Consider the following 26,157-nt stretch of genomic DNA (forward strand, 5'->3'; position numbering starts at 1 on the left):
ATTTATAACTTGTGGAAACAATATAATTTTCAATTTATTGATTAAATGACTTTTGAGAATTCATTTGAAAAGAAAAAAAAAAAAAAATGAATGCAATAATAGGGATTAACAGATATCTAATAAAGCAAAAATTACATATTAGTATTTTACAAGAATAATACTTATATAAAGAGATAAGGCATGTCTGAACATGAATTTGTCTAAAATTAGTGTTTCTGGAACACATGCATTATAAAAACTTCATGCAACATTCAATATGCACATTTTAAAAAATAAATGCATAACAGAAAGGAGACTAGTTCAGAATTACACTCACTGCTTTTTAATGATGTTTTACATAAAAATACTTCAATATAAACTGATTTACATCAGTTGGTAAGATATTAAAATCTTAAACATTACCTTAAAGCATTCAAGAGACCTTCCACAACATTTGTTGGCTGATCTTTCAATACTTTGATACAACCTTTTACCTAAACAAAAATAATAGCCGAAAGTTAACATTAAAATGATTTAGCACAATTTTTAAGCTCCGATATACTTAAAATTTTACAGAGTTTACATTGAAATTTAATTTTTAATTCCTCTGACTTTTCACTGATTTTTGATAAGTAAGTGAAACAGTTTGCCCAGGCCAAACATAATGAACTAGTTATCAGACCAATTATGAGTAAATGAATAATTTATGTTCTCATAAAATACTAAAAACGATATAAAAATATAGCTAAAAAAATTAGGCAGGACCATCAAAGAAATAATGGTGTATGATCAGTGACCACCAAAGAAAATGAATACTGCCATCATCACATGGGCCCAGGACCTGATGTGCTCATATGAAATGCCACTGGATACACTTCTTGGTCACCTCTTGCTTACATAGCCAGTAAGTTACATTTCCAACAAGATAAGGCCATGGATGCACCCTATCTTTGAGGCCTGCATAATGCCACCTTTCAATAAGATAGTGCATGACCGTATGCTCCAATGCTGTCCCGATCTTCCTCAATACAAAGGGTGTTCAACTGTTTTTCTGGCCAGCATGTTCTCAAGACTTCTCAACCATTCATATTATCTGGTTATGGGTTATTAAAAAACTGCCACACTACCACTCGCCAGCCACTATGATTGATGAACTCTGGAATAAAGTTGAAGCCAGATGGTTAAGCACCCGTATCTGTTGTACAAGCTCAGTTCAATTCAATGTCGAGTTTGATTACAGCCTTTGTTGCTGCCAGACGTGGCAGCTCTGTCTTCTGAATTCTACACACTTACAAATTTAACCATGTCGTCTTCTCATTATATTGTATATGTGCAATAAATAACATTCTGCTATTTGATTTCCTTTATTGTACAGCAGTTTTAACAGTCAGCAGCATATTTTAGTGACAACAACAACAACAAAAAAAAAAAAAAAAAAAAAAAAATAACAATATAAATAATGATTATGCCATTACGAAAAATAAGTGAGCGCTATCATAAGGAATTTTTTTAATTATTGAGTTTAGATTTAGTTATGTCCTTAACACAAAGAATTTAAAAAGTCATCTAGCTAAATTGGTATTATACTTTGAAAAGATTTTCTTTTTCAGCACCAGAAGTGCAAATGATAAAAGAGTCACCAGTGATAAGCTAAGGCAATAAGAATGAGAAGAAAGAAGTCAAGCTATTGGCATCATCTGTCAATGAAAAATGAACACTTATATGAAATAAATAGCTTAAAAACTGAGGTTAAAGACAAATTGAAATTGGGATTGCTAACTATAATTGATTTTTATGAATGTGAAATGCCACTATAAATAATTGCCACTATAAACTCTAGAAAATTTAATTCATCAATGAAGATGTTTTTGAATAATTTTGGCTGTGGAAAAAAAAGGAAAATGTGATTTTCTAATCAACAGTGTTGGGCAACAGAGGATTTATGTGCTTCTTTTTTCTTAACATATACCTCATGCTCCTTAAGGCAAAATTTTAAGGTTCAACCACATTAACAAGGAATCCTATATACGTAGCGTATTCGGAAACTAAGTACCATTTCATTCTAGCGCCGTCGCAGCACTGTGGTAGACGTCCCGCGCATGCGCACTAGTCTTTCTTGTTCACTGACTTTCAATTGTCGCCATTTTGGTTGCTCTATGTTGTGTTTTCAGTTTGCTGTGCACATTCAAAATGTTTAAGACAATTAGTTCTCCCGCTGACTGCGAGATTCGTGCCGTGATTAAATTTTTGAACGCGAGGAATGTTAAACCGGCCGAAATTTATCGTCAAGTGACAGAAGTTTACGGTGAATATGCGATAAGTGATGGAATGGTGAGAAAGTGGGTAAGAATGTTTGAACAAGTGATGTCCACGCCGAGGCTCGGAGTGGTCGGCCTTCTGTTGTCACCGATGATTTGGTAAGGAAAGTTGATGAAGCAATTCATGAGAACAGACGCTTCACTATGACAACTCTTTCAGAGGCATTTCCACAAATTTCACGTAATGTTTTGTTTGAAATCGTGTCTGACCGCTTGAATGCTCAGTAAAGGAATTGTGTTGCTCCATGACAATGCTCGGCCCCATACTGCTGGTGTCACTCAATCGTTAATTCGACAGTTTCATTGGAAGCAGTTCGATCACCCGCCATACAGCCCGGACTTGTCGCCGTCTGACTATCACTTGTTCCTGCACATTTAGCACGAGCTTGGTGGCAAGCGCTTTGGATCTGACAATGACACGAAAAATGCTGCACTTTCGTGGTTATCGAAACTGGCGGGAAGTTTCTTTGACGATGGTATACAAAAACTGGTCACCTGCTATGACAAGTGTTTGATCATTGGCGGAAACTATGTTGAAAAATAGTTTAAGACATGTATTTTCATGTAAAAATAAAATTGGATTCGAAAAAATTGTTTTACTATTTTTTTTTTTTTTTTTTTTTTTCCCAAAACTACTTAGTTTTCGAATACGCCTTGTATATACGGACCTGTCGGGACTTCGGCGATTCCGGATTATAGATCATCAGTTTAAATCTGGTAAGATGGCATGCAGAAATTATAAAATTAAAAATATGAAACCGTAATTTATGAAATAAAGAACAATTATGATCTAAAGGGTATCAAAATTTACAAAAAAAAAAGCTTAATATTTATTTGTTTACTTTACTTTCTTCGCTATCGGAAGCGAATTATAATGACGAGGAATTTGATTTAAGTCATATCAAAGACGGAGTACATCGAGATGAAATACTGCATTTAGTAAGGAATTGTAAGCCAAATAAAATAAAAACATCTACGCTGAAGATAAGGATAATGCTGACAGATACCGGTGATGACCACCGTGTTCGTATAGGGAAAGGACGGGGCCAGCGGTTCCAATCAGCCTTTGTTTTACAAAGGCATACAACCATAATCCCTGGAATCCCTGGTGTGATGCACTATTTCTTATCAGAGCAGGTCATCTTTAGTCATCCTCCATACATCTTTAACAGCTTAACGATATGCCGATAGAATCTTGCGGCCAGTTGCATTACCCTTCATGGCACGTCATCCTGGGTCCATTTTCAACAAGATAATGCCAGCCAACATACTGCTCGCATATCTCTGGACTATCTCATTGCAGTTGATACTCTTCCTTGGCCAGCAAGGTCACCAGACCTTTCACCAATCGAACATTTCTGGGACATGGTAGGCCGCCAGATCCGAGCACCACAAAATATCGCAGATCTGAAGCGACAACTGATGAATGCTTGGCAGAATGTGTCGCAGGATGACATTAGGAACCTCTACTACTCTTTGTCACAGTTCTTTTTTAGCAAGCAAATATTGCTATTTTCCTGTGCTTTACTTTTATTGCATTGAAATAGATTTAAAAAAATTATATTTTTGTCTTAAAGCAATTTTATAATACAACCTTGAAAGTTACCTGAAATGAAAGAAAATACTTCAAAAATTTCTGCAGGAATACATTATTTTGTTACAAAATCACTTAAAGGGAATAACTGCTTTGAATCTGTTCTTAATACAGCTACCACAACATTTTCACCAAAACAAAAGAAACTAAAACCTACATTTAAGAAAGCATATTGACTGATTTTCTGAAATCAAATAAAAAATGGATAAATGCATATACACATCAAAATTATGTGAGGAGCATGCCAGTGAAAATGAACAGCATATAGCAAAAAAGAAAGAGGAGGTTTTTTTTAAATTTTTTTGATGAATTTTGACACCCACTCTCAATGAATAACAAAAAAATCATTTGTTATGTTAAAAATGATGAGCATAATGAAGTAATGATTAAATGGATGAGACAGCATCACAGCAAGGGCATGACATTGACAGGTCTAATGTTAATGGCTCAAGTCAAAATATTTCACGAGGAAATGAATTTAAAAACTGAGGCACATATTCACCAGATCAGTTAACCAAATATTAAAACTGCCATGCCATGGAGGCAGGTTAAATTTCAGGTGAAAAAAACTTCCGCAGATACTGAAACAGCTGAAAAATTCACAGATGAATTTATCAAACTTGTTAACAGGCAAAAGTTATCTCTAGAACAAATTTATCATGCTCTGAACTAGTCTTTCTGGCAATATGTGCCCAAAATACCTTGGGGCCTCTTCAAGAAAGCTCCAACTCAATCATTAATAAATGATTGGTTTGCAATTATTTCACACGGAATCTCGGCAACATCTGGTATCAGTTGGTTTACCAGATGAGGTAGAAGTTATCCTGATTATAGATGACTGTAGGGCTCCTACACACACTGGCCAATGAATTAGAAACCTTTCAGATTTTCATTTGAGTGCATGCTAGGGATGAAGTATGCAAATTTGATTTTATGACGTGGGTTACACCTGGTTAGAATGTTAGTATAAGTATGGTGTACGAGCGCTTTTTACAATGAATGAAGTAAAACAACAGATCTTTCACCATTTGAAAAAGGGCTTACTGTTGGTGCCTATTTAGCAGAGGCTTCGATTTCGAAGACAGCAAAACTCGCTGGGTTCTTAAAAGCAGCCATATCAGAGGTTTTCAAAAGCTGGAATCAGAACCCACAGTCCTTCTCTAAAAAAAAATCACTGTGGTTCGAGTTCAGTCTTCCAAAAGAGTAATCAGCAGTGTCTCTGATGAATTGTATGGCAGAACAAGGGCTCTACTGTGCTTCAACTGACACAGATCACCAACCAAGGCTTTTTCCAACAGATTTCAGCTCGTACAATACGCAGAGAATTGCACAGGATAGGAATGCATAGCCAAGCACTGCACACCATGAAATGTAGAAACACAGTAGCCTTTTTTAAAAATCTATGTTAAATTTCTAAAAAATGACAAGACCATTCAAGAATTTTTTTAATATTTTATTCTAAAATCTGCTGTGTTCAGCCATTGTAAGATCATAGGAGGACATTTCTTAAGATATTTTAAAATCTGCTTGGCATAATTTATAGCCATATTTAATGGTAGCTGGCTACAAATGGCTATCATATTTAATAATAGCTATGAATATGAAGGTTTTCGAATATTACAAGCAAAAGGCAAAATTTTTGAAATAATGCAATTTATATATATATATAAAAAAAAAAATGTAGAAAAGCAATAATAAATAAAGATGACAAAACAAATGTTTTTCATTGCGATCACAATGCTTCAATCATCAATCAACTAACGGACACTGAAATCTGCAGTATGATTTTAAATCCAGAAAATGTCACTATAAATGATAAAGAAAGTGACAAAGAGGTTGTTTTCAATAAAAAGATTTTGACTGACAGTTTAGAGGGAATTCTCTACATAACAATTATAGAACTTTTTTTGTGTGTGTATGGTTAATTTTAAGGTTATATATGTTCGATTATTTCATAAAAAAACTATTTGGCATTTCACATCTTAAATTTTACGATTTCTGCATGTCATCTGATTAGATTTAATCTAATGATCTAAAAATCCCAGAACTTCCAAAATTCAAAATTGTTGAAGTCCTGATAATTCCAAATCTCAGACTTTGTCCTCTATCAATATAAAATCAGATTCATTAGACTTCATACTATAAGTGAAATTTCACACATAAGTACATTTAAAGTAGACTTACATCTATATGAGCATTTCGACTAAAAGCACCCACTGGATGCACATGATCATAGAGAATTATCAATCCCACCATTACTCTTAATACAAAGAGTATTGTATCTTCTCTGTGGAATCGAGAACAAAATTCCCTAAAAAGAAAATTAATAAAAATTTAATTAAGAGAAAAATAGCGATTAGATAATTATTACACAAATAAAACACTGCAAAGTAAGTAAATGTCTGTGTCAAGTGTGTGTGGGGGGGGGAGAGATCAGCAATATTGTGCAGTGCAAAAAATTAAAATATTCATATAATAAATAATCAAATTAAAATTAATTATTTTATAAATTTGGTCTTCAAAATATTATTAAAAGATGCAGATTCTCATTTACATTTAAATATTTACTTCATTACATTCCATCACATCAACAATATACTTTTCAAACAAGGTCTATATTGTAATACATGAAATGCATAACAGTTTGAATCATGACATTAATATTTTTTATAGTAACTCCAACAGAAACACTGCTTTTCAAATATGAGGAACTTCTAATAAAATTCAAGATATTACCATAATTTTTAATACAAAATTTGGTATTGATGTAGTATGCAATCTGCTACTCAATATACTTTTCAAACAAGGCCTATTGTAATAAATGAAATATACAGTACAAAGTCTTTAATCCGGACTCGTCAAGACTTCGGCTATTCCGGATTAGGGTTTTTTCCAGATTATAGACCATCAATTTAAATATGGTAAGAAAAAATTTTTAAAAATGAACTTTTCATCTGGTCACCTCAAAACATTCTGAACTACTTGATCAAATTTATCTGGAAGGAACCTAAGAAACTGGAAACATATATATATGTCTCTTACAGCCTGATTAATATCAGCCAACTGTTCAGTTACGCATTTTAATCTAGAAGAAAAGAAACTAATACTTTCATTTGGCTTAATTTTACAATTTAAGAACTCTGAAAATGGGACATATGTCTTGATCAATAATCTGGCTGAAAGTATGTGGCAAGCGTATTCCATGCCACTACTGGGTCATCAATTTCACTTATCAAACTTCTATATTCAGGGCTTGCATTCATATAAATTAATGATAATGCCAATCGACTTCTATTTTGATAGTCGGCAATAATTTCTTTTGTAATACCCTTAACATCATTTAAATCAGGACATATTTCAATACTCTTGACCAAAAGCCATGCATTTTTTTCAGTTAAAACAAACTTCATATCTTTGGACCATGTAAAGTAATTACATGCCTCAAGTTTAGCAATATTATGCATTACACTAACAGTAGCCATATTTGAATTTTAACAAACACCGCCCCCCAATCTCTTAAGTCCTAAATTAACTTTAAACTTCAAAAGTCTGAACTAAAAATAACTCAGGGGCTGTGGCCCATAACCAAAATGATGCTAAAGCAAAGTTTAAAGTTTATAAAATTAAACATTTAGCAATAGTAGCAATAAAAGCTCTCTGAAATAATATGTTGTGCAGACATTGAAGACAATAAAAAGGTTTCAAACTTAACCAATTTATTAACAATATAATAAAGAATAAAAACACAGAAAATAAATTTAAACAATATCAGAGTCTTAGGAAAAATATAATATAACCATCATTCATCAAAAAATATTTTTACCTGGTCTCCAAAAACACTGGCATTCAATACAAACAAAATGTCCTAAACAGTAATTATGCGGCCTCACATGAAATTGGCTACACATTCAATAAGTCCATGATCAATGGTCAAGAAAACACCTGAAAATTAAATCAAGTTCTTGAAAGCACTTAAAAACCGGCCTAACTCCGTTTACATTAGTTGAACACGAGGAATCGCCGCTAATGTATTTTAAATACCACCTTCATGAAGAACATGGATGCCGCCCACAGCAGTCACTCACATGGCAGCCTCTGGAATTAAGGAACTTAATCTGGAACAATCATCTTGTATACAGGAACCAAGGAACTTATTCTGGAACAATCATCTTCTATACAGGAACCAAGGAACTTATTCACCGGACTACACGCATCCTTCTGAAGGGGCTGGAAACCGCACACCCAAGTGCCAGGAAAGCAGGAACTAGAAGGGTTGAGCCAGAGCGATGCAAGATACTTATAGCAGAAGTAGGCATGACGTCATCTCATGGCAACTAATCAGCTATCGGCACGATTCAGCTTTCCAGATGACGTAACATCACATTTCGTTTTTGCATCTTAATTAGGTTGAAACAGTCCGTTCTCAATGCAAACAGTGGCAGTAAGAAAAAGAAGTAGAAGTAACTACTATATTACATTAAAATAAGAACTAAACCTAATAAACATTTCAAGGAGGAGAGATGATGCAGTAAAAGGGTTACAATAAGTCATATTTTCCAACACGTATGCGTAAATGCATATGCGCAAGCATAAACGCATTAATGCGTTTACGCATGCACAGAAAGTTTGTAGCTTTGAGGTCCGGATTATAGATCATTCCGGATTAAAGTTTTTGTACTGTATAACATTTTTAATTATGACATTAATACTTTTTCATAATAACTCTAACATATATAATAACATATATAATAACTGCTTTTCAAATGAGGAAATTTTATTACAATTCAAAGAATTACTCTAATTTTTAATAAAAAATTTGGTATTGACATAATATGCGATCTGCTACTTTTACGATCAAACTGTGAGCACCAAAAGAACTTAATGAACCCAGCACACAGTATTAATATTCAAATAACTGAATCATGCTGGGGGATTTTGAAGTTACAAATTTTACACAACACCTGGATTTGCACACCACAAATGCTCCTTGTGTCACAGAAGCATGGTGGAAATTCCTTAAAAAAGGTAATAAGTATTTTTAGTTAATCGATGCAACCAATTCACAGTACATTTAGCTAAAACACTCAAAAAAGCAGCCTTTTGCACAACATTTATGGCACGCAGAGCTCAAAGACTCATAAAAATGGGCCTTGGAAGCAATTTAAATTTAATGGAATTAAAAATTTAATAAGCTATTAAATTAATCAATGGAACCATTTTCATTTATGTATTCAATTATTTGTACTCATTTTCATATTTAAAAATAGCATTTTAGTAGCACCATCTAAGAAATAAACCAGTAGATTACACCTTATATTAATACCAAAAGATCTATATATTATTTATTGAAGTTAAAATTAGCAAATTTAAAATTTATTCAAAAGGAGAAAAAATTAAAATCCTGTATAATTGCTACAAAGATAATACTTAATTTAATAAAGCTATAAAGAATATAAACCTCCTAGGAAATTCAAAAATTGGCAATTTAGAAAGCTTATATGCTCTTTGCATTTTAACTGACATTCCAGTGTATTTATTTATAAATTCCAATTAATTATCACCACAATAGTGCTCATTAGCTTTCTAAATTGCCAATTATTTTCACCACAATACTGCACACTTGCATTCTAAATTTCACTTCAAATTTCCTAGGAAATAATTTCCTTTATATTCTCTATAACTTCATTAAATTATAAATACTACAGTCGAAGTCTGAGATCCTGACTCGTCGGGACTTCGGCGATTCCGGATTTGGCATTTTTCTGGGTATTAGATCATACTTCAAATCTAGTAAGATAACAGGTAGAAATCATAAAATAAAAAATATGAAATCATGATTTATGACATAATGAAGTATTTATGATCTAAAGGGTAACAAAATTTACAAAAAAAAGCTTAATATTTATTTGTTTATTTTGTTAAACATTTCTTTCAGTGTAAATTGTTTAAGTTTCTTTTTTGTGTTAATATTATTTCTTTATTTCTGTAGACAGACATAATTTCTTATTCAGTTACAAAGCTCCATTGTTCAAGTCCTGTAACTGCTGTGTCGAGAATTCCAACTAACTTGTCAATCGAATATTTTCGTTTTCAATGACCTCTCTGTTATTATCTTCACTATTCGTAGCGGTATTTTCTATATCTGCCGTCCGTTAATTGATTGATGATTGGAACATTATCAAAACAATGAAAAACTGTTATTCATTTATTACCACTTCTCCAAAATTCTTTAAAAAATCCATTAATTGGAAAATTTCAGCTGTGGCTTGCGATATCCGAAAGCCTTGAAATTCGTGGTTATCATCTTCATAATCTTCACCAATATGGTAGCTGGCCATAAATTATGTCAAGCATTTTTTAAAGTACCTAGAGGCACATTCTCCCACGAGCTTGTAATGCTTCACAAAGCAGATTATATGTTAAAATATTTCAAAAATTTTTGACATTATTCAAGAAATTTAATATGGATTTTAAAAATGCTATTTATATTTGAACTTCAGCGCGTGCACTATTCTGATATCCATAGGCTGAATGATGGACATACAGTTTGGAGGAAAGAATAACACAGATACAATATTTTTCATTGAAACTTTGAGTGAAATATGAGTCGAACAGTTATCTACAATCAGGGCAATTTTTGCATCATCAGGTTAGCCAACCGAATTTAAATTTTGCCGTGCCTCAGGTATGAAATGATTTTCAGACCAATCATATATTAACGCAAGTGTTATCCATGCTCTTTTTATTTGCATGATATATAATGGAAAAACCTTTACTCCTTTAAATGCTCGAGGTCGTGTATTTTTTTAGATTACAAAAAGTTTACACTTGTATGTTCCTGCAGCATTTGCGCCTGCTAAAATTGTTAGTCTAGCTTTGGAATCTTTGACACCAGTTGGAGCAGAGGTTGCCGAGGTATTTCAAAGTACATATTGCAGAAAAGACCAGTTTCATCAGTGTTGTAAATTTGTCCTGGAGATAACATTTCATTATTAATGAGTTCAATGAATTCATCTGCAAATAGTTCAACAGCTTCAGTATGAGCTGAAGCTTTTTCATCTAAAAATTTTAATTGCATTATACCCAGACGGTTTTAAAATTCAGTTAACCAGTCTATCGAATATGTGGAGTCAGTTTTTAAGCTCATTTCTTCATGAAATATTTTGGCTTGAGCCATTAGCATTGGACCCATCAATAGCAAACCCTGGCTGCGACTCTCTCTGACCATTCAATCATCATTTTGTCATGATCGTCAATTTCAGAATAGCAAATAATTTTTCTGTTATTCAATGCGAGTGGGATGTCAGAATCTACAAAAAACTCATAAAGTTTCTTTTTCTGTTATGTCATATGCAGTTGACTTTTCAATGCCATACTCCCCGCATAGTTTCGAGACTGATATAGCTATACCCATCTTTTGCAGCAACTCCACTTTTTTTTTAATAGACATTAAAACATGATTTCACTTTGAAGATCCTGTTGCAGCTGCAGAATTAGAAAATCTTTTCAACATAATTAAAAGTTCAAACTTTAGTTTTCATAAAATTGCTGTACTTATAACAGCCTGCAAAAAATCATAAGCTTGGATCAAAGCACAAAGTTACAAAAATGTGCAATCTGCTATATTAAATGAATTTCTTTGGAATCAGTAAAGTATAATTTTAGCCTAGATTAACAGCGTACGCTATACATGATTAGCTATGTAGCATGTTGATGAAATATTCCGTTAAATTTTGCCTTACATCTATCACGCACTCAGACAATTAAGCCTGAATTGCATTAATTTAGTTATTTATTACACTTACGTCTAATTTTTGCACATGCTTAAGGCTTATCCGAGTCCTAAATAAATAAATTCCTGAGGGCTGGCACTAGATATTTTGCCGCCTGATGCAGTCTCTGCAGTCCTAAAATCTGATACCAAGCTCCTCTCTAAGGTCTAAATTTAAGCCGCCCCTTAATTTTGGGTCCTAGTGTTTTCCCTAAATTCTAAACATTTTATCATCCCTTAACTTTGTTACTTGGTGCTTCTCCAAATTCCAAAAATTTTATCTTCCTTAAAATCTGCCGCTTCATGCAGCCATACGAGCTCTAGCACTGGTTCTGAATGAATAAAAAAATCTCTTATTCATTCAAATAGCACTAAATGTAATCTTTTGGCCTATGAGTTTCATTAACAAAATTTATGTTTAGCATATGGAAAGAAATTTTTGTTAAAATTTTCTTTGTGAACATTTAGCACATTTAACTTAACCCGTTCAGGACCAGCGTCTTGTTTACACGACACAACAATTCCACTCCTACCAGCCCAGCGTCCTGTATACACGACGGATCGATTTTGCTCCTACGAGCCCAGCGTCTCGTATACATGACATTAAAACGGAATGATTTATTTGAATTTTTTAAAGCCAGTAAATGGAGCTAAGTGGTAATTGTTTTCACATGGATTGATTCACACGGCATTTGACGTTCATGTACTGGCATTAGTTTCTGTTTTGTGCTTCTGGTTTTGAAAGATTTATTGAAATAAACAAACTGGAAATCACGGCTCTTTATAAATGTGCCCATGAATTAAAGGGCATTTTTTGTTTATTTCATTAGGATTTTCTTTATTTTTCATCTATTTATTTTTTGTTTTTCTATTTTTTTTAAACTTAACATAAGCTTTCTTGGTTAATTAAAAAGTAACATTACACCATTATTACAGAAGGGGAAAGACTATAAGACAGCTTTCTCGAAGCACAATGCGTCTTGCTCGCATTTCTTGGGAAAGAGCCAGCATTTTTGCTTTTCTTATTCGATTTAATAGGTTATTATATATAATGCCTTGAATGGTCATTATATATAATGACAGACATTATATTTTGGCATATAATGCATTTACTTTACATATAATGTAATTATATACAATGTGTATATTGACGTGATCAGTAACAGATATCCCGCCAGTGGGGGGGGGGTCTTTTCCGTCATCGTTGATGCTGTTTTCGATTTAGAAAAACAGGAAGTTTTCTGATATAAACCTGATGTTACACAATGTTTGAGGATGAAATACTTCCGAGTGTCTTTTGAAGTACTGTGACATGTGTTGGGGTTATATTCAGTTTCATTCTGTTAGCCATAGCTAAGAGATCTTACTTAAAAACTTAAAAATTTGTCCAAAATCACCAGACACTCCACCTTTCAGTCTAACTGGGAGACAGTTTCTGAAAATTTACGTTGACAGAGGAGGTAATAAAGGTAGGAGAAGACACGTTCAAAGAAAAGCGAAAGTAAAACAAATACTTTGAGTGCAAAATATGCAACGTAGGAATGTGTGTCAATCTTTGTTTTGAATTATTTCATACACAGCAGAATTTTTAAACTGGAATTTAATTACCTACAGGTAATTCTTGTTTAGTTTTTTTTTTTTTTTTTTTTTTAAATTTCGTATTTGTAATTTTTTCGCCTGTTTAATTTATTTCTATTAATGTGATTTTCTTTATATTCATACACATTAAAAACAAGTACATTAAATACACAACTTCAAAAATTGAAGTCATAATATCAAAATGCTGATTTTATACTTTTTTTTTTTTTTTTTTGGTAAAATTAGGTTTAACTGCTGAAAATGCGCAGGCCAATGCCGACGATCCATTTCAGAGGATCCGGTCCCGTGACTGCTTCATTCTCCTGCCGCTGGTCCTTAAGGGGTTAAATCTGTAATCATCGCCAAGCAAAATGTCAACATAAAAGGTTTCCATACTCTTGTTATTCAATTTCTTATATAAAAAAGTTGTTTAGGCATTGCTGCATAAGTCATTACTCAAGTTGTCATGTCTTGATAAACATACGGCAAGAAAACAAAATATAATAAATAATGATTCGCCAAGATGACATCAGAGATATAAAATATTAGTAGTTGTAAATGTTTCTATGTAGAATGTTTTGGTTTGAGATGTATACCAAGTAGATACACAGCTACAAAGCCAAATTATTGATCACACAAATTTATGCTAAAATGATTGTTTCTTCAATAACGAGGGTATTTTATTTAGTGCTGAAATGAAATTAAGAATCGTGATTCTCCAGATGTTTTCTTACGGGATAACCAAAAAAAAAAAAAAAAAAAAATGTGCATGCCTAAAGCATTAAAAAAAATTCCTAAAAAAATTTTTTTGTTGGTGGCTTAAGGTCCGGATTTTAGATCATTCCAAATATTAAATGTCCGGATCTCGGACTTTGTACTGTACTTGATTTTCACAGCTCCGTTATCAAAACGGCACTAAGCTTGATGCCAAGTTTAAAGTACTGGAAAGTTATGGCTGCTTTTAATATGGCAACAAAAGGGTTCTGTAACTAACCTTTTCAAGCTTGTCTGTTTTATTAGGTGCAACAAAAAATCTGAATATAGTGTTGATTCTTCCACTAATGTTATACAACACAATTGTTTATATTAATGTGCTTGCTTCCAGATTTAGAACCTGGCCATGAAGGTATTCGCCATATTAACAGCATAACCCACCAAATAACTACTGCAGTAAAAGTATCCTCCCAGCATTGTTTTTCACTGCACAAACAAACGCTTGTCAATTTCAACTATTCTTCCAGTGCCACCTATTCACATTTTAGGCTGTCAAAATAAATCTAGCGAAAAAACCTCTCTCATAAAACTGTTCCAGTCAATCATGGTATTTTGATAGATGTTGAGGTGTTTATTGCATCATTTAAGTGATGTTAGTTCCTCTGCCCAACAGCAGATGATCCTTTACTAGATTAAGCACACTAGGGTTATGTGAATAAGGGGAGGGATGCCTTTGAGGAAGACTTTATAGGGGAAACTGATTCATATACATGTTACACATGGGGAAAACCATAAGTCACACAAGCCACCCAGCACACTGCCAGCCCATTTGCCTGGAATCAAGCCTAGGTCTGAACTACAAGTGTTCAGCGATTTGATTGTTTGGCTACTGGCGGGTGCCCAACAGTAGAGAAAATGCAGTGTTATTAGGAATGGTATTCTAGAATCAATAAACCATTTGTTGGATCAAATGCTCTTTTATTTTACAATTTTTCCCATTGCACCTCCACAAACTTTCATTTACATATAGTTTCATTTCATGCCCACTTATGCATATTTGATTGCAAGGTAATATATCTTTTCCCTGAAAAAAGATATGGCATCTTCTTCACTCCTTGGTAAATTAAAAATTGTCAACAATATTTTACAATGTTTAAATTGAAAAAAAGACTATTACGATATTACACAATTCATCAAATTTACGTCAAGTAGAAGTTGAAAATGAAAGTACCATTTTTTACATAATTTGGCAACATTTTATTACAATGTTTAAACTGAAAGAAGACTACTATGATATCATGTGGTTTGTCATATTCATGAAAGTACCATTTTGTACATAATTTGATGGTTTAACGCGAAGGCCATCATAAACAAGTAGTACAAAATTATGCATATTTTTGTAGCAAACAATTTCTGTAATACATACTCTCTGTATATACATATACATGTGTATGTGTGTTTATGTGTACTTGCTAGGAGAACTTTTACATCAGTAAATTTAGAGACTCTGAAATTGAATTTCATTTCATAGTAACACAGCCCACCAGCGGCTGAATGTTAAAGACGCTGAACACTGGTAGTTTCGCCTGAGGTTCGAATCCCGCAAATGGGCTGGCTGCATGGGCGTTTTCGTGGTTTTCCCCATGTGTAACGTGTATACGAGTCAGTTTCCCTTAGAAAGTCCTCCACGAAGGCATCCCTCCTTTTAGTCAGATAGCCCTTGTGTGCTTTGCCATAATTGAATAATCCAATCCATAGTAACACAAATCGCAAAATAAGAATTATTTAAAAAGAACATATATCGAAATTTGAATTTTAAACGAAAAAGTTCGAAGCTGAATTTGCATCATCAATAAATTTATGTAACAAAAACAGAACTTTTTTGTGCTATTGTATGCATTACTTATACCGTAACTTTGAAATGAATGGATGAATTAAAAAGAAGAGAAAAATGTGTTCTAACATAGCTGAACATCTTCTCAATTAAATTACACAGTTCATAAGAAATTTCAGAAGTGACACATTCCTTTCATACAAAATTTAACATATTGCAGGTGGTATCATAGTAAAGTAAGATTTTATGAATGGTGCATTCTCAACACAATTGGCAAGTTTCTTCCCTGGTGGAGTAAATCAGAAGAAAGAAATCGAACTTTTACTTATTTCATATTAATATTATTGTACTCATATTTCAATCATATTCATTACTATTGTTAAAGTAATTTAAATATTTCCATTATATAGATGAAGAAAAGAAGTAGAACAAAATATTATATAAATTGGGCCAAGTTTAAAATACTATAACACAACACACATATTCCTAAAAACTACTAATTTAAAATGCAAATTAAGCATTTTATTTATAAAACTACAAATTATAATAAACATTTTCCTACTCAACCAACATGATAGATGGAAAAAATTCAATGACATATCACATCATCAAGAAATGGATAAGAATTACACCCTGCTTTTTACTCTATTTTCGAGGAAAATACAGAGGGTGTTTACACATTTTTAGAATGATTTTGATAAAAAATTATCATGCATAATCTACTTATATTTCTTAATTTTAATTTAAAAACAACAATTAATTAAAAAGATACATTACACAGTTTCCATGAAAATTAGAAACAGTTAATTACTGAATATGTCTAGTCATCATGATACCACTAAATATATAGATATATCTTATTTTTTACATAAAAAATTAAGTAAGCCTATTCTGTGTCAATTCAAACCATAAGCATAATGAATTAAAATTCAACAACGAAAGAGTATTACATTTAATTGTACAGAACTTACGGATTTTCAATCATCCTCTGACATACTTTGGCCATAGTACCTAATGTCTCAGTTGTATTTTCTATTGGTAAATCTTTATTTTCTGCTACAAATCTAGTAGTTGCATCACTTAAAACTTTTAACATTGGAGTTGCGTGTGCATAAAATAAAGACATACGATTAGCCAGTTCATTTGGAACTTCTAGCTCATCATCAGAAGGATCCTAGAGAATTAAAATAGAAAATTGCAACCATGAAACAGGAAAAAAGAATAAAGTGATACAATTGCAGATAATAGTTCAAACTTATCATAAATTCACTTCCTTGTTTGGAAATTCATACAATAACGATAACATTTTGGCAGCATTAGAATAACTAAATGACAAATAGCATATAACTTATGAGTGCTTACATAAGTTATACATAACTGCAACCTATTTTGTGCAGTTTTACAGTTTTTTACAGAAGAAAAAAATGAGAATATATAATAAATATAAAATAATAATAATAAATTAAACATATATATAAATATATCTATATAAAGTAAACTTAAAGCATCTAACATTAATATTAAATTGCAATCAAAAGCCACGCAATTCCTCAACAATATTAATAAATGCAATCGCATATAAGAGGTTTAACACAATATCTAAACAAATCGAAATTAAAATAAGAATTCATAGTAGAACAAACTCGAAAAATAAATATGCGAAAGGGAAAATATACAAAATATAAAAATTAATCTCCTTTTACAGAAACTCCAATTCAGAACTCATCACAGGAAAATGAATTAAAACTTCATAAAAGTCAATTAATATGTTTGAAAACATATTTTGTTCTCCCAGTTTCTTTCAGATAAAAAAACCGAAAAAAGATAAAAGATTCAGTTAAATTTTCATTTAAGACATAACAATTCATATAAAAACTGAAAAATCGAATCTTAAACGTACCAGAACTTTCCCTACAGGCTTTCAAAACATTTGGAAAAAAGAATAAAGCATAACTTTGTGAAAATTGACTACTCAAAAAATGAATGAATTAATTAATTAAAACTTTACATATTTCATTCAAAGACCTCATTCATAACCATTAAAAAAAATATTGGTCTAAAGCCATTTATATGCAATTTTGAAATTCAAATGCAATTAGAAATAAAGAGCAAAACAAATATACTTTAAACTATAAAGATTATATAAAAATATATAATAAATATTTTTTTCCAATCAAAATTGGGGAAAAAAAGGATATTTATTATATACCTAAATATTTTACATTTTCATTAGGTATTTGTCACAGAAATCAATCAATAAACCTACTCGTGAGTTTTTATTTCTTTTGATCAAGCAGAAATCTTATTTGTATTTCACACTTAATTTTTTATAGTAGAAAGATAACATTTAAAAGTGAAAATCTCTAGCTCTCTTTTTGCTATTTAATGAAACACTCAGATGATTCTGAAAAGCATGCCCAGGGTATCTGCCTTCGCCCATTTTACAAAATCCTTTATCTTCATAAAGCCCATTTTACAAGTAAAAAAAAAACTTAAACATATGAATAATCAACCAAACATCCATTAGTTAACCTACCTAACAAATAAGTCAATTGTAATTAACATTAATCCTAAACACAGAAAGAAATCATTTACTATTTATAATATCATACTCCTTTATAGTAAATATTTTAAATAAGTAACCTACTCAGGTGCTTTTTTGAATCCTTTTGTAAAGCAAAGAAGAAATTTTTATTTATCAATTATTTTACTGATCTCATAAATGACATACAGTCAAAAGTCGTTAATTCGGACACCCATAATCCGGAATGATCTATAATCTGGACGTCAAAGCTACAAACTTTCTGCGCATGTGTCGCGTTCACACATGCGCACAGGTGTTTACGAGTGCACGTAAGACCTTTACGGCTGCGAATATGTTTTTGCGCATGCGCGTTTAATGTGTAACAAATGGTATAATCTAAGCAAAAATTATTTAATTCAGTTAATGTCGCAGATTGTGTTGTTCCTTAATCTTCGAATTGGATCCGGCTTATTATTTTTTGCAGACTGTTAGAGCAATTTCATAAAAGTAAGCTTGAACTTTCGATTATGTCAAATAGAATTTCCGATATATATTTACTAATATGTAATTTGTATCTACAAAGCAAAAGTATGTTTTGAAATCCGAAATCTGTTTATCAATTTCACGCTGCGGATTGGAAGTTGATCTGTCAGCACTATCCTTATCTTCAGGGCAGATGTTTTTATTTTATTTGGCTTATAATTCCTTACTAAGTGTAGTATTTCATCTCGATGTACTCTGTCTTTGATATGATTTAAATCAAGTTTCTTGTCATTATAATTCGCTTCCGATAGAGAAGAAAGTGACCCACAGGTTATTGAAAACGAAAACATTTCGATTGACAAATTAGTCGGTATTCTCAACACAGCAATTATAGGACTTGAACAGCGGAACTTTGTAACTAAACAAGAAATTATGTCTGTTTAATAGAATTAAAGAGAAAGTACTATCACATGAAACGAAGCAACTTACATTGAAAGAAATGTTTAATAAAGTAAACAAATAAATATTAAGCTTTTTCTTTTTGTAAATTTTGATACCCTTTAGATCATAATTGTTCTTTATTTCATAAATTATGGTTTCATATTTTTAATTTTGTAATTTCTGCATGCCATCTTACCAGATTTAAACTAATGATCTATAATCCGGAATCGCCGAAGTCCCGATGAGTCCGGATTAACGACTTTTGACTGTATTGTAATTAATAACAGCAACATATTCATATGCAACACAGCATTCACTAATTTTGCTATTAATAATATTTTCTTTTAAATCTTTTAGCTTTTCGTGTCAGTATATTCTACTTCATTAGGGCATATTTAAACCTAACTCAAACTGGATATTCATAGAGATCAAAGAACAAAATATTCACATTGTACTCTTACCTGATTAGCTAAACGTAGCCTATTTACAGTTCTTCTGTAATAGCTAAAATCATTCTGAATAGCTGGGTTGGTCATCTAAAAAGATAGATAAAATACTATAACATGGTTAAGTATTTCTGCAAATTTAAAAAAAAAAAAGTAAAATTTAATAATAAATGAAAAAAGATAACTCAGACAATGTATGCTGAATATTAAAGAAGAAAGACTATTATAGTTAGGATAGGATAGGATGTGTCATTTCGTGAAAAAAAGTCATGTTTAATGGATGAAGAAAGTAATCATTATACAAGACAGAAACTTTAAAAAGTCTTTACTTAGAATTATGTAATTTAGCATTTGTAATGAATATTATTGACAATGATTGCTTATATCAACAGCAATTTAGAGGAAGAAACTGCACCACCAACTTAAAAAACATGATGCTTTAGATATCTAATACAGATCTTATATAAGCTAACTTTTGAATGTAAAAAAGAAAGCATCCTCTAAACAAAACGAGTTAACAGGGATTTAAAAATAAAACTGTTAATTAAATTTATGAATTATATTAAAAATTTCTTTTGATAGTGGATAATAAGGCTATACAATTATGGAAAGACAAAGTCTGATACACAAAACTGGTAGCAGTTGCCAAGGCAGGTTGAACACTTTTTTATTATTGTTACACAACCAGGGTTCGTACACATTTCTGCACATGGAAATTCAATTAAAAATGGTATAAATTCAATTAAAAATATTATCAATGCCTGAATTTCACTTTTGTAATACCATCCTAAAAATAAAATAGATCCGCAAGTAGTATGCATTATTACTAAAATGAATTAATTAACATAATTATTAATAAGTTAGAGAATAAACTTTATGCAATTCATCAAGTAGCATTAAATATTTTACAGTTATAACAGTTGAACATATTTGAAAGAAGATAAGTGACATTTACTTTTTACTAGCTTTATGTTGATTTTTTTATGCTCATTTTGTCACATACACTCTCGCTAGTTTCTGCGTGCTTTATCTCCTAACTTGCTAACCTCTCCACAATGTACATATGAGGGTTTACTTGATCTGGTAAAAGTTAAATAATGCGAAACCCCCGACAGACATGAAGCAAATTATCGCTACGTCTGAAAATAACTACAATATCAAAGGCTTAAATAAGCCTCTTTTTTAAAAGAACTTAGAACATAAAGGCATGTTTTCTAATGCTAACAAAATCAACTACAGCTCACGGTGACATAATTAAACAAGAACAGTCAAATTCAAACTAAAAATGTGGACTAGTGGTCAAAGAATGCATAAATTTCAAATATGAAGGTTAGGTAAAATTATAGTTCGACTTTTTTCTTTCTGGCCAATTTTAGATTTCAATTCACAAATTTTAAAATTATTATTATCTAACTAAAATTGGATAATGATTATGTAAGTGCAAATTATTTAAGTGCGTTGTATATACAAGGTCTATCCCGAAAGTAATGCACTCATTTTTTTAAAGAAATTTATTCAACCGATTCTTACAATTACTCTTTGAAATACATTCCTCCTGCTTTAACACACTTGTTCCAATGCAATTTCCATGCTTTATATGCATCCTGGAAGTCCATCACATGGATATCCTTTAGTAACTTCATTGTAGCGACCTTGATGTTTTCCAGGGTCCCTAAATGCTGTCCTTTGAGGGATTTTTTAATCTTCAACAATCAAATCTCTTTTTTAATCTTTGATCAAAAGTCTCCAATGGCATTTTCTCAAGTTTGAAACAAAACTTTTCGTGTATTGCTGCTTGAGAGTTTTTTCCATCTTGATTTCAACTAAGCACTCACACAAGGGTTTACTGAAACAGGCACTGTGACTCTCCAGGAGCTCGGAGCCGACTGATGCTGGTCGTGCTGTGTTCCCAAGACTCTACCCAACCTTTCGTGCAATCAACAATGCTGTGCGACAGATAGTCATGGCAAAAGAAAATGGGGTACATTACTTCTGGGACAGAACCTTGTCCGTATATATGTGTATGTGTATATTTTAGAGGTTCACAGTCATGGTACGTTGATAGAATTTAGTCAAAAGCTGTGTAGAGAAGATGAACCAAATTCCCTTTTTAGTCATGGCCAAGAAAAAACTGTTGCATAGATAAAACTGGAGGGAAAATTAAAACTAGCATGATCGTTAAAACATTATTTTCATTCTGAACAGGAAAAATTCTTTAGAGATACATTTTTCCTTAAACTGGTACAACATGAGGTATGCTAAAGATGCCCCACAATTTCTATATCTGTAGTTTACATTTTAGATAACAGAAAAAGAAGTATAGAAAAAGAGACCTGACTTTCTTAGGCAGAGCAAGAAGGTGAAAAAAGTTATACATAATAACTGCAGTAGTATTTATAAGCTCAGAAAGTCTTTGTTTTAATATTGAGCAATGATTGGATAAAGGTTTTTTGCTAAACAAAGTTTTTATATTTGTCCCATTAAAATCATTTTCTATATTACAATAATTATTTTAGGCTAGCCTCACAAGCGGCTAGTATTTCAAATATATGTACTTAAAATACTTGCTTTTAGATCATCAAATGTTAATACAAAATCCAAGATCTCAGCAAACTGCTTCACAAGTGCTTGCTGCATCTTCAGGTGTTCAGTGGGGGTTAAAGGTCCAGAACTCAACTCCCATAAAATACGAGGTACAATGGCATCTGTAGGCAGAATCATATAAAATATATATAACTTTCACTATCTGTTCAAGCATATATATATTTTTAAATGAATTACTGTGCACAAATAAGTTCACTTCATAAATATATTTATAAACTAAAACTATTTTGATTAAAAAAAAATTTAAAAAGCTGCAAACTGATTCAGACAGTATTTTAACAATTGAAAGCTCATATTAACTTGCATCCTTGTGATGTTAAACAAGCAAGTCAATTGAAAACTCACTATATATAAAGAATGAAAGATATTGTTTATCTAACATATGCAAACTAAACAGAAATTATAAAGCTTTCTGAATTCCATAAATGCAATTTTGCTCAAATTTAGATTACATGGAAAATCTACATATATTTCTCTTCTGTTGAATAAAAATAATACTTTCTGTGTCGCTTGGTAGAAATAAATCTTTAACTTTAATTAAAACTTAATTAAACAAATATTTCAATTTTTAAAAACATGATTATTTGTGTCCTTTCATGCGTCTTCATATATATTAAACACTTAACTCTCCATTTTAATTTGGCTATTTCTCCTTTTTGTCCTAAAAATAGTAATTACTTATAATAAACCTTTGCAAACTCCATCATTTCAAAATTAATCATTGTAATATGATTCTTGCATAATAATAAAAACACATACTTATGAAAGGCTTCAGTCAATAATAATTTCAAATTTGGGAACCAAAACTTACTATTAGATCACACAGACAAATTCGAACTGAAATTAAATAATTCTGAACTTTTCATCTTGGATGTGTAGCATCGTCTCTCTTATTTTGATACTGCCAATTTGCTAATGCCTGCTATTGCTGTTTCAAATGCATTTCAGAAATCTATAAGATGCCAACGTACTTCTTCAAAAACAGATTCACGCTTTCTGCGCCAAGTTCAGTGAGGCTACACATATCAACAATAAAGGAAATGTTCAACCAGCCTCGATGACTGCTATGTTTTTATGCATCAACATCTAAACCATGTGCATAATTTTCTTTAACTTCTTGTTCTATTCCATGTGCATAATTTTATTTAACTACTTGTTCTTGTTTATTAAGAAGTACAGATGCATAGATTCCTCGATTCTTTTTCTGTGATTCATTTTATTACATTGATGAGGAATCTATTCTACAATTCACAAGAGGAATCTATAGCTCATTGATTGGAAACAACTTCCTATTCTACAAAACAATTTTGGCTTTTCTGATTATCTGCACTCCTATGAAAAACATTCACAAGGCAATGTGTTATGTCATTAAAACAAACAACCTCTGAAGCTATCAAAATGTATTTATGTGGCAACTCAGGTAGGTAAAAAAGTGCAGCCAGTATGGCAAACAAGCAGGGATTGCCCCTTTCAAATTTGAGGGTTATTAGTGTTTGTTTTTGTTGCCTTGAGGGCTTTTTTTTTTTTTTTTTTTTTTCTGAAAAGGAATCCTAATGAGAACATGGAGTTTACTGGTTGATGACTAAGAAGCGTCGCATTTCTTTAGAAATATGGAATTTGCCCCAACAGTAAAAATTCGCATTCCATGAAGTTGTACTTCATAAACAACTGAATTTTATGGATTCACTAGTACAGAGTTTGTACAAAGCTCTATTTTATTTAAAGCAAAAACAGATAGTGTACATGGGAAGAAAAGTGTAAAAAGAATTACATAAGTATTTCTTTATGGTTTTTTCCAATTGTATTGACTAATTGCTCTTTTATTAAATTTTTCATGTGCTGCCGTTTTCAAAATGGATGATGCCTTTTGCATATCAGCTTGGTAAAAAATTAGCTGTCAACTTTTCTGGGTAGAGTAGAGATAATCAGAAAGTAACAAAATTTTTATTTAGCATATAGCGAAAACAATAACACCTTGTTTCAGGTATTTCTAACTACTGCAGAATCAAGGACAGTAAAATTTATTATTGAATCTTTAAATAATAAAATTATTTCTAAGAAACAATTTGGAATGAAAAATGAATGATACTCATAAAGATATTTAAATGTGAATGCAACATACTATTATGAATCTATATATCAAAATAATTTAAATGATGTTACTAATGCATTACCATTAATTGATATTATTTAAAAAAAAGATTACCAATAAATACGTATTAGACATCAAGTCAGGTAAGTTTTAGCATTTATATGATTGGATATATATATTCAATATTAACCTCAAATTATTATCTATCTATTACGTTCAGCTAAAATCACAACATTTTATTCACATATTTTTTGATATCACATAGCAGATTAAAAAAATATCACATACGCACAATAAATAAATAATAATCAATAAATTATGTTCCTCCTCTCCACCAAAATATTTTAAATGGAAAAGTAAAGAGCAAGAAAAAACTCAACAAATATCATGTATAAAACTTCCATTAATATTAACACTGAAAAACTTCAAAAAATATTTATGAACAAAAAAGTTAAATAAATAAATAAAATAAAAATTACCCAGCTTTTGGGAAAATTCATAGAATTCTCTGAGTTTTAACACTAATGGTATCACAGCTTCCCAAGCTCTCACTTGGAGCTCTTCATTGTGAGGTTTTGCTATAGCCTAAACAGAAAAAAAGAAAAGTTGAAGTTTAAAACCATTATAATATATTACATATTCGATCAATACACTTAACTAAACTCTTAGCACATTCAGTTTTGCTTTCACAATGGCTTGCCGGCTTTGTCAGCTGGTACTCAAATCACATCAAACTAAACTCATCAGTTGGCAAAACAGAACATTATTTAAATTCCAACTGATGAGGTATGCATGTGACTTGCAGAAGCTCCAATAAAATTGAATACGCTAATATAAATTTAAGCAACGTTTTACTTTGATGTGTTTCGCTTCTCTCTTTAGCATTTTATAAGTTAAAACTTGAATTTTTCAAAAGAATAGAAGATTGGAAGCATGAAAGAATTTCAAATAAATCAGTTTACATAGGCAAAAGAGGGAAATCTAAATTAACTTAGAACGTAAACACTGCAATCAAGATAACAAAAAAATATATCCATCTATATATGTAAAGAAGAAAATCTGCGTGTGTTTGTTCACTAATAATTCAGTCACTACTATAGCTATCAACACCAAACTTTCCACAATTCTTTTTTGGGTCTTGGAAAAGGTCGATGTCCACTCCCCCCCCCAATAGCCAAAATCAGAGATATTAATTACAAACTTGGAAAAAATTATAATTTTCACCATCATGTTTTCGAGTGGCAACAGTCTCGCAAGCTGCAGATGAAAATCTGCTTTATTTCGAAAGTTGTTGCCACTGCTCGCTTTCAAATCCTACAGTTTGTTAATAAAAAATTTGTAAGTTTTACAAAATCTATACATATAAAGAAGAATGTCTGTTTTTTTTTTTTTTTTTTTTTTTGTTGTTGTTGTTGTTGTTGTTTGTGTTATTGATTTTTGATCAATTATGATAAATTTTTTGCCTCATTTAATCGACTAAAATTGAATATATAGTGAAATATTGGATGAAACTTGAGTTTTTATGATCAATTGATTAGGAAGATGAAAATAATTAAAAACTGCATGTCATTTCTGCTGATATAATGAGAGAGAATTAGCTTATTTTTCTATTGAAATTTTTTATGTGGGTTCCATATCACATCAGACTGAAAAATGTATGACTATAAATCGTATACTTTGCATCATTATTAGAGTAGGATTACAGAGGTATTGTGCTGTTAGATGCATTACTCTCAATTTAACTTAAGTGGCATCGGGTGCTGCCGCTAGTAGTGAAAT

At 31.4% G+C, this 26,157-nt stretch overlaps 1 protein-coding gene across 3 annotated transcripts in view; it reads right to left on the reverse strand.

The window, feature by feature from the left end:
* Positions 1-26,157, reverse strand: part of LOC118186160 (CYFIP-related Rac1 interactor B-like) — a 65,002-nt gene that overhangs the window by 27,019 nt on the left and 11,826 nt on the right. For all 3 annotated transcript variants that reach the window (XR_004757724.2, XM_035356221.2, XM_035356220.2), the window contains exons 4-9: positions 24,858-24,963; positions 22,251-22,387; positions 19,698-19,772; positions 16,760-16,962; positions 6,076-6,202; positions 403-473 (exon numbers count right to left, since the gene is read on the reverse strand). Coding sequence is in view for 2 of the 3 variants with exons in the window: in XM_035356221.2 (XP_035212112.1) it covers positions 403-473; positions 6,076-6,202; positions 16,760-16,962; positions 19,698-19,772; positions 22,251-22,387; positions 24,858-24,963 (719 nt within the window). In the remaining variant the exon portion in view is untranslated. The remainder of the gene's footprint in view (positions 1-402; positions 474-6,075; positions 6,203-16,759; positions 16,963-19,697; positions 19,773-22,250; positions 22,388-24,857; positions 24,964-26,157) is intronic.

Source organism: Stegodyphus dumicola, chromosome 1 (assembly GCF_044657685.1).
Source record: "Stegodyphus dumicola isolate Sdum_Otavi_A_Nest chromosome 1, ASM4465768v1".
NCBI lineage: Eukaryota > Metazoa > Arthropoda > Arachnida > Araneae > Eresidae > Stegodyphus > Stegodyphus dumicola.